Source organism: Scyliorhinus torazame, chromosome 16 (genome assembly GCF_047496885.1).
Source record: "Scyliorhinus torazame isolate Kashiwa2021f chromosome 16, sScyTor2.1, whole genome shotgun sequence".
Lineage (NCBI taxonomy): Eukaryota > Metazoa > Chordata > Chondrichthyes > Carcharhiniformes > Scyliorhinidae > Scyliorhinus > Scyliorhinus torazame.
In genome coordinates this window covers 58,890,636-58,905,030 of record NC_092722.1, presented here as the reverse complement: position 1 = coordinate 58,905,030, position 14,395 = coordinate 58,890,636, and the positions used below count along the sequence as shown (strand labels likewise).

Below are 14,395 nucleotides of genomic sequence, written 5' to 3'. Positions count from 1 at the left end.
ACTTCCAAGGCCTACAGGCCCTCCATGCTATCTCTCTGAACCCTTCATGGTCCTGCAATGCCCATTCACCCATTGTTACAATGCACAGAACTAATGAGCCATTTAAAAACAAAGGCAAGAGGGACTGCTGAGGAAAAAACGCTCATTCAGAAATCTTCCTTGAAAGAAACTATGGTTCCTACAACCCTCTAACAGTGACAATCGGGGCAATTGGAGATTCAGTAACAGAGCCATTAACCTTTTCACACCTCTTGATCTTGTCCAAATAACCATTGAGACATTGACAAGAGAGATCACAGAAAGAACAACTTATTACACTCACATAAAAGATGTAAGTCAAGCAAAGTCAATAATCCACTTCATTTGTCAAAACAGAACACCCTGCTCAGGTAATACATTTGTCAGTCTTGGATCTCAGCCAAGCATTCATAATGAGCCCAGGCTGGCCACCTGTTTCTATTATTACTCACTGTGTCCTCTACATCATAACAGTGATTGCTCTCCAAAATAATTCCATTTCTCTCTGAAGCACTTTCGGACATCCGACAGTTTCATTGTTTACATTAGGAACATTAAGGACAGGAGACGGCCATTCAGTCCATTGAGCCTGCTCCGCCATTCAATATGATCATGGTTAATTGGTCACTTCACAACAAAGAACAAAGAACAAAGAAATGTACAGCACAGGAACAGGCCCTTCGGCCCTCCAAGCCCGTGCCGACCATGCTGCCCGACTAAACTACAATCTTCTACACTTCCTGGGTCCGTATCCCTCTATTCCCATCCTATTCATGTATTTGCCAAGATGCCCCTTAAATGTCACCACCTCCTCCGGTAGCGAGTTCCAGGCACCTACTACCCTCTGTGTAAAAAACTTGCCTCGTATATCTACTCTAAACCTTGCCCCTCTCACCTTAAACCTATGCCCCCTAGTATTGGCTCTGATGGTTTGAGTTCCTCTACTATAGAGTTATTGGCTCTGATGGTTTGAGTTCCACTCCAGACATTATCTAGTTGGGCTTGTCAGCACAGTAAATGAGCGGGTGCAGCACTGTTGAAGGGGCCAAGTCTGGACAATTTACAAACATAATGGGCGGGGCTCCTGCCCCCATCCCTCTACTCTGGGGAAAAGCCTCTGACTATCCACTCTGTCTATGCCCCTCATAATTTTGTAGACCTCTATCAGGTCACCCCTCAACCTCCTTCGTTCCAGTGAGAACAAACCAAGTTTATTCAACCGCTCCTCAGAGCTAATGCCCTCCATACCAGGCAACATTCTGGTAAATCTCTTCTGCACCCTCTCGAAAGCCTCCACATCCTTCTGGTAGTGTGGCGACCAGAATTGAACACTATACTCCAAGTGTGGCCTAACTAAGGTTCTATACAGCTGCAACATGACTTGCCAATTCTTATACTCAATGCCCCGGCCAATGAAGGCAAGCATGCCGTATGCCTTCTTGACTACCTTCTCCAGCTGTGTTGCCCCTTTCAGTGACCTGTGGACCTGTACTCCTAGATCTCTCTGACTGTCAATACTCTTGAGGGTTCTACCATTCACTGTATATTCCCTACCTGCATTAGACCTTCCAAAATGCATTACCTCACATTTGTCCGGATTAAACTCCATCTGCCATCTCTCCGCCCAAGTCTCCAAACAATCTAAATCCTGCTGTATCCTCTGACAGTACTCATCGCTACCCGCAATTCCACCAACCTTTGTGTCGTCTGCAAACTTACTAATCAGACCAGTTACATTTTCCTCCAAATCATTTATATATACTACAAAGAGCAAAGGTCCCAGCATTGATCCCTGTGGAACACCACTGGTCACAGCCCTCCAATTAGAAAAAGCATCCTTCCATTGCTACTCTCTGCCTTCTATGACCTAGCCAGTTCTGTATCCACCTTGCCAGCTCACCCCTGATCCCATGTGACTTCAGTGCCTTTTACATCCACTATCCCCCAAACCCTTTATGTTATTATTAATTAGCTCTACAATTTAATGGCTTCATTGCGCATGCCGACAATCCATGCGAGCCGGTTAGATCACAAGAGCAGTCTAAATCGGGAACCTCGCCAGGCACCAAGCAGTTTGCGATCTAACTGGCTCGCTCTCGTTGGCGAATTCCAGAACTCGTCTAGGCACGGCGAGAAACCAATAATCACTAATCAAGGCCAATCTCCATCTCATTAATGAGATGGTTGCCCTATCTAACAACCTCCTGGGATCTAACTGGCTCACCAGCGAGAGATCACGCGAGCGCTGATTAGTACTAGTCCACACAAACGAGAACCAGGCAGAACAACACCTGGAGGGTCTCCAGGTGGTTGGAGGCCCCTGGATGGTCAGGGACAGGGCAGGGTATATTCCCCTTCGAACCAGACATCTTGATGCTGACCGGTTGGCACCTAGACACTGCTAGCCTGGAACTGTCAACGTGCCAGGCTGGCAGGAGCACTATCAGGGTGGCCATGCATGGGTGCCCAGGTTCCAGGGTGGCACTGCCATGGGTCAGGGCCTGAGGGGAGCGATTCACGTGAAAGGACAGATGAGGGGTTATGGAGGGTGGGGGCTGAAGAGCGGATATGAAAGGGCCTCCGGTGGTTGGGAGGTGAAGGGCGGCGGTCCTGGAAATGGGGGGGTTGCCGAAAGGGTGTGTGGGATGGCCTGAAAAGGGTTGGGGGCCTCAGCGACACCATAGCAGGTTGTCATCACTTGAGAGGGTGTAGGGCAATTCCAATGTGTGTGGGGTGTGACATTGCCCATGGGTGTGGGGTGTGGAGGACGCACAAGCTCACTTAGATATTGGGGCACCCTTTCAAAATGGTGACCTGATCCCTGGGGGGCCGGCCTGGCCAGCGAGCTCTGCTTCCCAGTAATGAAAATAATTCTAAGTGTGGGCTCGCCCGGAGAGGAACTCGCAATAGCCCCAAAAAATGGCTAAGTGTCGTTAGATAGTGGTCAGGAGCTCGCCATCAGGGACATTGAGGAGCACGTGGGAAACCTCGTTCACCTAGAATTTGTCCCGTTAAATTACGTCCCAGAAATCTATCAACCACTGCTTTGAACATAGACAAGGACTGAGCTTCCACAGCCCTCTGTCCAAAACAAACTTAACAAGGAAGAAAGCCAAGTCACTGACCTACAATCTGAAACTTACAAGCTGTTGCAACTGCAGTCTGAATTCATTGAGCTATTTCTAAGTAACTACAATTAATATCATGTTGTCTTGAAGACATAAACCAGGGTAGTAAATAACATAAACAGGAATAATACCACAAGAGATCAGCTATTTTTTGTTAATTACATCCATCGCTTAATAAAATCAAAGATAAAATCTGCAAGTGTTGGTAACCTTTATTCTATTGTGGAGCTTCTATATACTCGTGATGTGATGAAAAATCGAAGGGTGTGCAACCATTTCTCAAACCCATTGATGTGCTTGCTGCCTTTTTATTCTGATGTTTTCTGCCTTGTAGAAAACTGCTCAAAAATATTCCTCCATTTTTTCTAACAGCCAAGTACTTAAATTTCCCAATTGTCCCTATCAATCTCACCATCTTCTCTTTTTGGCCTGGCGATGTTTGGGAACATGGTGAGTTATGCAGCAGAATCTTGACTAAACCCACATTTTGCGACCTCAGGTTTCTGTTGGTCGCACTATTCAACTACATGGGTGGTCCATAATGTAGCAGTCAATCCACCAAATGTCTTGTGTAATATTGCATATGTTACAAGTAACATCCACTTTCCATTTTTGAATAAACTAAATTAGCCTGCAGCTCATTTCCAACTTGCGGTAGTGCACATTAAATGTTGAAAGGACTACTTCAAAAAAGACAATGAGAAAACACAGCTGCATTGGAGCCTTAAGGACCCAGCATTTGAACCCCTGCGCCTTTAGGGCATGTTCATAACAAGTTCAACAACAACAACCTGGATTTATATAGCACCTTGAATGTAGTCAAATATTGCAAAGCCCTTCGTGGGAGTGTCAGTGGACAAAATATTGGTACAGAACCAAAGGAGGTGTCAACAGGGCAACTTGGTCACAATCTTGGTCCAAGAGATAGGTTATAAGAAATATCTTAAAGGGGTCAAAATGTGGAGAGGTTTGGGGAGGGATTTGTACAGTTTACAGCTATGGCAGGGCCATCAATGGTGGAAGAAAGGAGGGTTCTAGATATGTCTAGGCATCTTGGACAGAGGGTTCTAGATATGTCTCGGCATCTTGGCAGGTTCTAGAGATGTCTCAACATCTCGGACAGAGGGTTCTAGAGATGTCTAAGCATCTTGGCGGGTTCTAGAGATGTCTAGCCATCTCGGACAGAGGGTTCTAGAGATGTCTAGGCATCTTGGCGGGTTCTCAAGAGATGTGTAGATATTTGAATGGATCCTAATTATCTGCAAGGCATCTTAATGAGTTCCAATGCTGGAATAGGTTACAAAAATAGGGAAAGTGAGGCCACAAAGCAATATGAAAACAAGGATTAGAAGTTTGCATTTGCGGTATTGTCAGACCAGAAGTCAGTGTAGTTCAGCAAGGATAGGGGTATGTGAAGTTTAGCAATGCAGAAAGTGGGAGGAAGACGAGGGAGAACATAGGAACTAGAGTTCAATTAGCTCTTTTAACTTACCAGATTGGGGTTGGGGGTCTGGGGTAAAACTGAGACTTGACCATTTATCATGACCACTTCAGCTCAGTAAGTAGTCACAATACTTGAGTTACTCTGTGATGTGAATAAAACTGTGCCACTCCTTCCTGTGAAACAGGCTAACAACTGCTCCTTGAAACTATTCACATACCACTGATGTGGAAGCTGCAAATCCCTCCCTTTGAACGAGGGAGAAACCAATATAAAGAATGGCCAACATTCTTGTATCGAGACTGTGTGAGATGTGTCGTGTTGGGTGCTCTGCTACACAGACGAACCAACACGGTTGCGGATGGTACAACTCTATTTTATTACTATCAATAACAACATCTGTAAACTTGTTACTGTGGTTCGTTCATTACCCTTTAACCTGTGGACCCAGCCCTAACACTATCTTGGAGAGGCACTCAGCACATGGTGAATGTCTGAGTGGCTTGCTGTGAGCTCTGTGCCCTGAGCTGTCTCCTGCTGGAATGAGCGGGAACTGTGGTGTTCCCCGTTTTATAGTGCGTGTGCCCTTGCTTGTGATTGGCTGTCATGTTGTGTGTGTGTTGATTGGTCCGTTGATCTGTCCATCAGTGTGTATGTGTGTTTGCACCATGATGTTTATCTGAATATCATGACAAGATGTAACATACTGACCAGCATCTTCTGCCCATTTCAGAATGGATGTCACTTCGTTGCCGAAGGTGGTGTTGCATTGTCTACGCACCGAAGCCGCACTCACGCCCACGGTGCCTTCGTTTGCCTTGACGCCACATAGGTAGGCCGTCGCTGTGCCAGCACTGTCAGGTACCTGGGCATTAGTATTATAGGTCTGGTGGTTGGAAGAGAGAGAGATAGCATCAAAGTTGAAACACTGAAGCCTGTCTTCCTGTTTTGAAGAACTACAGTCATGTAAATCAATTTTTTTCAAATAAACATCACAGCTTAAGGCAAAGAATAAATGCAAAATTAGAAATTTGCATTCTTGGAACTCCAAACATTTCTTATTTGACCACTTTGTCCCATTGGAAACAAATTACATAATCTATTTTTGTCCAGTTCCACCACACTTCTGGCAGAATTCCACAAGGAGGAAACATTCATGTTGTCAAGGCACCTGCGAAGGCCAAGGTCACTTCCTTAACGAGGGATAATGTGGGCCCAACTCCATCCAGTGGGGAATCAAGACTGTTTTTCCACTTTATGAAGAGGAAAGTTCATCTTTTTCTTTACTAAGACATTTCTGACATGTGTTACCAAGATTGTAGATCACCCAGGACTTGGGGGGTGGGGGGGGGGGGGGGGGGATAAAATTTAAATGTGGTAGGTGCTCTCAAAGGCTCAATGCTCTTGGCCATAGTTGGGCAGACAATCAACACAGGTGTCGATAATAACCTACCTTTGAAAGAGCAACATGGGGGAATTTATCCATTTCCAAGAAACCTTCCTCTCCATTTTTGTGATCCAACTGGCCTTTCAGAATTCGAGCAGCAGTCACTGTGGGTATCCCCATGCCTAAAAAAAGAACAAAGGAAATGAGACCTCAGCATTGAGCTCTTCCTTCCCCTCAATATTTGTCCAGATGTCGCTTTCTGTCTCTGTGTATTCATGCACACCTTAACCTCAGCTCCAAAATGTGTTGCCCGGCACATTGGCATCTTAGGTTGAGTTTGATAACCATTGTTAGCTCTTAAAACATAGAACATACAGTGCAGAAGGACGCCATTCAGCCCATCGAGTCTGCACCGACCCACTTAAGCTCTCACTTCAACCCTGTCCCCTTACCGCAATAACCCCTCCTAACCTTTTTGGACACTAAGGGCAATTTATCATGGCCAATCCACCTAACCTGCACGTCTTTGGACTGAGGGAGGAAACCGGAGCACCCGGAGGAAACCCACGCAGACACGGGGAGAACGTGCAGACTCCGCACAGACAGTGACCCAGCATTGAATCGAACCTGGGAACCTCTTGCGTATACTTCATTTTTGTGAGCAAATGCACATAGAAATAAGCTAACTTGACCCATCTTCGTTGTAGGGCATGCCCTTCTTAACACAGTAGGCAATGTGTTAGGCTCATAACCTATCGGTCACGAGTCCCATCATCAGGTAAACATAAAATCTTGCACATTTTATCGCAGAAATGCATGGATATCATCATTTTTCTTTTAATTTATTCATTCTGGGATTTGGGTGTCACTGGCAAGACCAGCCTACCTCTAATTGCCAAGAACTGAATGGGGCAGTTAAGTGTCAAACACATTGTGTGTGTCTGGAGTCACATGTAGGTCAGACCAGGTAAGGAAGGCAGATTGGTAGCTGGGACTTGGTCCATCTGCCCATCTGTGGGGAGGACAGTTTCTCTCCTTTTCAAATGATCAACATGTTTTCTAGCCTCACGGCCGTGTAGGTCTATAACATAGGATACTGGCCCAGTCCTGGCAACAACTCTCCCAACTAACCATTCAAGTCCTCCAAAGTTCTGCACATTCTCTGTTCGAAACGACCTGTCCTTCTTGGCTGGATTGTGGTGGCTTTTCTGTGAGGCTTGTTTAGCCTCCACCCTCCCTGACAAATTTAGAAAAATGAGGATGAGCCAGATCCTGAGGTGCCTGCCCATTAACAACTCAGCCGGGGGGTGACCCTAGTGGTCGTTTGCGGGATTACATCGTACAAGAGCAAGAATTCTGATCAGCGAAGCAGTAGTGGCCGATTAGCTTGTTTCTCATTGATGCTTTGAACGTTTGGGCCGCTCATTTGATGCAGGTTGGTAGGGGGCTGTCCTTACACACTGGATCTCATTGGACTTAAGAAAGAGTTGAAAATCTTTGACTGTGAAGACAGTACCATGTCTGAAATGATCACCTTGCATGGGCCGCAAATGCTCAGCTTGTCCTCTATGGCCACTGCAGAGGTTGAACGTATAGGCTGAACATCCAGACACCGCGAGTGGCAATCTACATCAAAAGTATCATACCCAAAATGGGACCCGCAAGTCGATGTGGACCATCACCCACGGGTGCCCCGATCACTCCCAAGGGTGCAAATCTGCTGCAGACGGAAGGTTGTGTTGAGACTCACAGTGTTCACAACGTTTGACTACACTTTTGATCTCCTTGTCGATCCCTGGCCACCAAACATAACTCCCGGCCAACAACCTCATCTTAGACTGACCAGGATGACCGCTGTGTAATTCTTGAAGAGGAGGCTGCCGCCCGGGGGTGGTGCTATCACTCTGCAGTCCCACAGGAGAACCCCGTCCTCACAAGGGATTTTGCATATCAGGCCTGGTCTGTTCTGACTTCTCAAAATGCTAGTCAGTGAGACCATCCTTATAACTCTTGACAACACAGGATCTCTGTTGGTCCACCTCTTAATTTGGCCAGATTAATTAGATAAAGTATCAATATATTCAGAGCCAGGATGATATCCTGTGGTGTTGGAGGCTCAGATATTGTCTGTGGCAGTGGAAGCCTGCTCAAAGCATCAACATTTGGTATCTTTGCACCAGGGCTGATACTATTGGCAGGACAGATTTATCTTCACGAAAAATGCCAAGTAATAATTTATTGTCTGAGACGATGGTGAAATGTCAGCCATAAACATATTGATGAAATTTTTCCGACATAAATAACCACCAGACTTTCTTTGTCGATCTGGGAATATTCCCTCTCAGTATCCAACAACGTTCTGGATGTGACAGCAAAAGGCCTTTCCACGCCATCTTCCATTCTGTGCGAGAGTACCGCACCAATACCATAAGGTGATGCATCGGAAGTGACTACAATGGGTTTATCCAGATTGAAATGGACCAACAAGGTCAATGACTGAAGGGCCGGTTTGACCTGATTGAAATACTTCTTCTCGGAATCTACCCACTTCCAACGTTGGTGCTTCTTCAGCAGTTGATGCAGGGGTGCCAAAATGGTAGACAAATTGGGTAAAAAAACAGCCGTAATAATTGACCATCCCTAAAAAGGACTTCAATTTCAATGTATTTCTTGGTTCCCCAATGGTAATAAGCATCTAACCCTTGTGACTACCGGTCACTTTTCTTCTTTTCTGGCTCCGTTGCTCCTTTGCTTCAGGAACCTCAAGTGGCTGCTGTTGCTTCCCCCATAACAGGTTCACCTTGCTTTGTAATTCGAAAGCGCTCTGTTCAGTGCTTTCAGTCACTTGAACCAACTTAACCGCTTTGTCCAAGGGTATCTTGGTTTCTGCCAGCAACTCCTTCTGAATATTTATGTTGTTGATCCCACAGTACAATCGGTCACGCAGCATGTCACTGAGAGACGTACCAAATTCACAATCTCCTGAAATTTGTCGAAGTCTGGCTACAAAAGCGGATACCGTTTCTCCAGGATCACCAACGGCTGGCTGGAATTTATAGCACTGCATAATATGGAGGGGCGGGGATTGTAATGGTCCCTCACTAGCTGCACCAATTGATCAAAGGAATTGGAGTCCAGAACCTCCAGAGATGTTAGGCTTCGCACGAGGTTGTATGTTTTCTGGCAACACACTGTCAGTAATATTACTTTCTGTTTCTCTTCTGCCGTAATTTCATTGGCAGCGAAAAAGTATTGAAGCCTTTCAACATATTGGCCCCAACTTTCAACCTCCAGTTCAAATGAATCAATTTTCCCGAATAGTGGCATGGTTATTCGACTGCAGATGATCTTTTATCTTTTCAGGATTCTGAGAAACCACTCTTCCCTCCACCTTCCAATTTTCGATGAGTTTCCTTCAACTGGATTGATTTATTCTCATCGCCAATATTGTATTGCAAGGCAAGCGATGAGGCAATGTTAAATCACAACGGTGATTTATTTAACTAAGAAGAACTTTATACACAGAACAGTACAACTACTACACAGGTCTCGTCCCCTCGAATCTCCTCTGACAAAACCCCAACAGCCAGGTCCGTGTCTAAACACCTGATAGGCTAACATTCACGCGGTCCATCCGAAAGGCTCTGGCACAATCATATGGCCCACAAAGGATCGATCCTTAAAGGGGTCACGCAACCACAATGGGTAATTAGAGATGGGCAACAAATGCTGACCTTGCCAGTGAGGCCCACATCCCATGAAAGAAGAAAGGGCAAAAGAAAACTACAGGCCAGTCAATTTACCTCAGCGCTGAATAAGCTGATTGTAACTTGGGAAGATGTAGACTAGTAAAGAAAACTTAGCGTGGATTTTTTTGTAAAGATAAACACTGTTTCAGCAAAGATAGGCTTTTTGGTTGGCATGGACCAGTTTGGGCCAAAGGGCCTGTCTCCGTGCTGGAGGTTCTCTGATGGTTCTATGAACGTTCCGGAAATTTTTGATGCGATAAAAGAACGGAGCGACGAAGATAATGCGGTGTTATGTGAAGTTCCACAAGGCATTTGATAAAATGCGTCTTAAAATTTATTTTCCAGCAAAGTTGAAGCCCCTTTAATAAAGTGACGATGGAAATGTGGCTATAAAGCTGGATGAGAGACAGGAAACAAGATAGTCATGGTGTTTATAAGACTAGCGAAAGATAACAATTGGTTTTCCCAGGGATTGGCACTAAGACTCTTGTTTTTCTTGATCAATATCAATTATTTAAACTTGGGTGTACAGGTCAGTGGATGGGGGAAAAGAAATTTAATACAGGCAAGTTTGAAGGGATTCATTTTGATAGAAAGAATAAGAAGGAGAGGCAATATAAAATAAAGGGTACAATTCTAAATTAAGTTCAGGGACAAAGTCTGCTGGTGTGTGTGCACAAGTCACTGAAGGTGACAGGACATGTTGAGTAAGTAGTTACGAAGACAAATAGGATCTTAGTTCCTGGGATGGCAGGACTGACGGATGAGGGGAGATTGAGATGGTTCGGATTGTATTCGCTGGGCAGCACGGTGGGGCAGTGGGTACCATTGCTGTCTCACGGTGCCAAAGTCCCAGGTTCGATCCCGGCTCTGGGTCACTGTCCGTGTGGAGTTTGCACATTCTCCCTGTGTTTGCATGGATTTTGCCTCCACAACCCAAAGGTGTGCCGGGTAGGTGGATCGGCCACGTTAAATTGGGCACTCTAAATTTTGAAAAAAAGGATTGTGTTCACTGGGGTTCAGAAGAATGAGGGGGGGGATCTCATAGAAACTTGTAAAATTCTAGCAGGGCTAGGGTAGATGGATGTTCCTGACAGTGGGGATTTCCAGGACCAGGGGTCACAGTCTGAGGCTAAGGGGTAGACCACTTAGGACTGAGATGAGGGGAAATTATTTCACCCAGACAGTGATTGGCCTGTGGAATTTACTACCATAGGAAGCAGTTGAGGCCCAAACTAAATTTTGATGAAGCAGTTAGATACAGCACTTTGGGCGAAGGGGATCAAAGGATATGGGGGAAGGTGGGATTAGGCTATTGAGTTGGATGATCAACCTTAATCGTATTGAATGGCGGACCAGGCTCGAAGGGCCGAATGGCCTCCTCGAGCTCCTATTTTCTACGTTTCTATGGTCGTCACAGAGGCTCAGAGTAAAAAGCAAGGAGGTTGTGATGAACTACAATTAAACATAGACCTCAACTGGAATACTGTGTCCTGTTCTGGGCACCACACTTTAGGAAGGATGAGAAGGCTCGAAAGATGGAATGAGAAAGGTTTAGGAAAATGGTACTGGGCATGAGAGACATCAGTCATTTGGATAGACAAGATAAGGAAATGCAATTGTGAGGCTACAAGGAAAGAGTGGATCAGTAGGACTAGCAAAATTGCTCTTGTTGAGAGCCACTCAACCCATTCAAGGACCGAATGGCCTACTTCAATGATGTAACCATTGTACGATTCTAAATGGTTCATGGAGAATTTGGAACGTGAAGATCAGGGGCGGGATTCTCCCCTACCCAGCGGGGCAGGGGTCCCGGCATGATGGAGTGGCGGGAACCACTCCGGCGTCGGGCCGCACCTTTAGGGGCCAAACCCTCACCTCCACCGGCTGGCGGGAAAGGCCTTGGCGCCACGCCAGCCGGGGCCGAAAGGTCTTCGCCGGGCGATGCGGTTCCGCGCATGCGCGGGAGCATCAGCGACTGCTGAGGTCACCCCCCCCCGCATGCACAGGGGAGGGGGTCTCCTCCGCCTCTGCCATAGTGAAGACCATGGCGAAGGCGGAATAAAAAGAGTGCCCCCACGGCACAGGCCCGCCCACGGATCGGTGGGCCCCGATCGCGGGCCAGGCCACCGTGGGTACACCCCCCGGGGCCAGATCACCCCGCGACCCCCCCAGGACCCTAGAGCCCGCCCGCGCCGCCTTGTCCCGCCGTTCAAAAGGTGGTTTAATCCACGCTGGCGGGACAGACATTCCAGCAGCGGGACTTCGGCCCATCGCGGGCCGAAGAATCGGCGGGGGTAGGCCCGCCGACCGGTGCGGCGCGATTCCCGCCCCCGCCGGATCTCTGGTGGCGGAGACTTCGGGACACGGCGGGGGCGGGATTCACGCCAGCTCCCGGCGATTCACCGACCCGTTGGGGGGGATCAGAGAATCCTGCCCCTGATATTCTTACAAAGACATGGGGATGGCTTTTCACTTGATTCTTTTCTCATGGAGCTGCACCATGGCACAGTGGTTAGCACTGCTGCCTCACGGCGCCAGGGACCCGGGTTCGATTCCAGCCTTGGGTGACTGTCTGTGTGGAATTTGTACATTCTCCCCGTGTTTGCGTGGGTTTCCTCCGGGCGCTCCGGTTTGCTCCCACAGTCCAAAGATGTGCAGGTTAGGTGGATTGGCCACGCTAAATCGCCCCTTAGTGTCCAAAGGTTAGGTGGGTTATGGGGATAGGGTGGGGGAATGGGCCTAAGTTAAGGTGCTCTTGCGGAGGGTCGGTGCAGACTCGATAGGCCAAATGGCCTCCTTCTGCACTATATGGATTCTATGATTCTACAAGGATATGTGTCGAGGTGGAGACCCCAATCACATTATAATAAGCATTCCACTGCCCCTACAGTGTTGATTACAGCCCACTGTACTCCCGCCTCCTCAAGCTAGGAAGATAAATGTGGAATGAACTGTGGGGGAAAGTGAAGAGGAGTAAAATAGTTAGAATCTATGGCACAGGAACTGGGTTATTCAACCCAACTGGTTCATTTGGTGGTTAGGCAATGGATGACTCCAAAAAAAACTCAGCATCCTCCCAGAAACCGAACACTCACCATCACCTAGAAAAAGAATGACATTTTTTGCGACACCAGTGTTGAGATTTTGTAGGTGGAGTGCTCGTTTCAGAGTTTCTTGGGCTTGGTTTCTCCAGTAGATTGGGTTCATTTCATGCTCTACAATATAGAAAACAAAGGTTAGATCCAAACAACATTTGTTTCATTGGGAGCTGATCGATTCACAATAATGGATTCAGCCAAAACCTCAAGATTTGAACATAAAAATGTTTCAGCCTCCATAACGCTTGCCAAAATCCATTCTGATAAAAAAAAATTATCAAGTGATTTGAGGGATTAATCCTCGACATCAGTGTAGTTTCCATGTAGGTTTTCCTCACAGGCTTATTTGGAAAGAATCTTCCTTCATTTTACTGGCATTCAGGAAGGAACCAAAAGCACCATTTATATTCCAGATGGTCACTTATTTGGTTGGTACATGAGATTACCTTTCGGACTGTGCAGCCATACAATGGAATTCCTCCCAGTGCCAGCTGGTCAGAAGCCCGAGTAAAATGAAGGTGGCAGATCAAAAGGGCATGGATCCACAGCAACATAACTTGATGTTCCTTCAAGTCAGTGTTAGGGTAGCGCTGGGCACATCAGCATGTGCCAGACTAGGAGAATGGAGTTTTAACAAGAAGGAACCTGCTCTCTTTGCTGTCAAAACAGAAACCATCCACCTGGGCCTGGAGATATTGGTTTTGCCGTTAACCATCAACGGAGGCTTCAAATTAACCCAACCCAGGCGTACGACAGCTTACACTGCAAACAAAGGCATGTGTGAGTATAAAGTAGGAAAGCACTTGCAGGAGAGACAGCGGAAAACAGAAATGGCCTTGCAATCTTTTTCCTTCAGGACAGAAGAGGTAAACTTCTTCACCAAAAGACTGTGGACATTTCATCAGGAAAGTCATCATACTTACAAGCAAACTCCATTTGGCTCTGGGAATGGATTTCCCATGCGCTGTAGATACAACCCTTAAGCTGTTCAAAGAATAGAGAGAGGAGCAGACATGCACACCTTAGCAAATAGAAAATATTTGCTGAATTTGTTTTGTTTTCAGTTTTAATCCTTTGATTCCACTCCCAGTAAAAAGGGGGAAATGAGAATACTGGTACAAACTGTTTTTTCCTTCTGTGAAGAAACAGGTCAACTTTCCAAGTAGAGGGAGCAGTTAATTTGCGTTGACGCACGACTAATTCTCACCATGCACAGGAAAAGAATACAAGAGAATTTTTGCCCAAAGAAGGTGAAAATCCCTCGAGACAGCTGGAATGGTTCTGCAGAGATCTATAAATCCAGACATGCTTGGGGAGACAGTCAGATCAGAGCCACACACAGTCCCCCCCCCCCCCCCACTCTTCCTTCCCCCCCCCAGCGAAGTAAGAGAAAGGACACAAACAAATGAAACACAAAATGAGATAAGATGGACCTCCGAGCTCAGCCTAACCTGGAGGTGGGCGCCGGACCTGATTATAGGTTCGTTTTTTCTTTAGTCCAGCAGGTAGGTTGTAGCCTATTAAAGTCAAAAAGATGGGAACATGAAGTTTGAGTGAAAGTAGTGGCTTTT

At 46.6% G+C, this 14,395-nt stretch overlaps 1 protein-coding gene across 5 annotated transcripts in view; it reads right to left on the bottom strand.

Moving 5' to 3' along the window:
- alpl (alkaline phosphatase, biomineralization associated) overlaps nt 1-14,395 on the bottom strand; it is a 130,343-nt gene that overhangs the window by 62,410 nt on the left and 53,538 nt on the right. For 4 of the 5 annotated variants that reach the window (XM_072478549.1, XM_072478547.1, XM_072478551.1 and 1 more), the window contains 4 exons: nt 14,276-14,341; nt 12,822-12,941; nt 6,041-6,156; nt 5,299-5,473 (listed from right to left, as the gene is read on the bottom strand). In XM_072478549.1, the coding sequence (XP_072334650.1) occupies nt 5,299-5,473; nt 6,041-6,156; nt 12,822-12,941; nt 14,276-14,341 (477 nt within the window). The remainder of the gene's footprint in view (nt 1-5,298; nt 5,474-6,040; nt 6,157-12,821; nt 12,942-14,275; nt 14,342-14,395) is intronic. The other variant, XM_072478552.1, reaches the window with a different exon arrangement.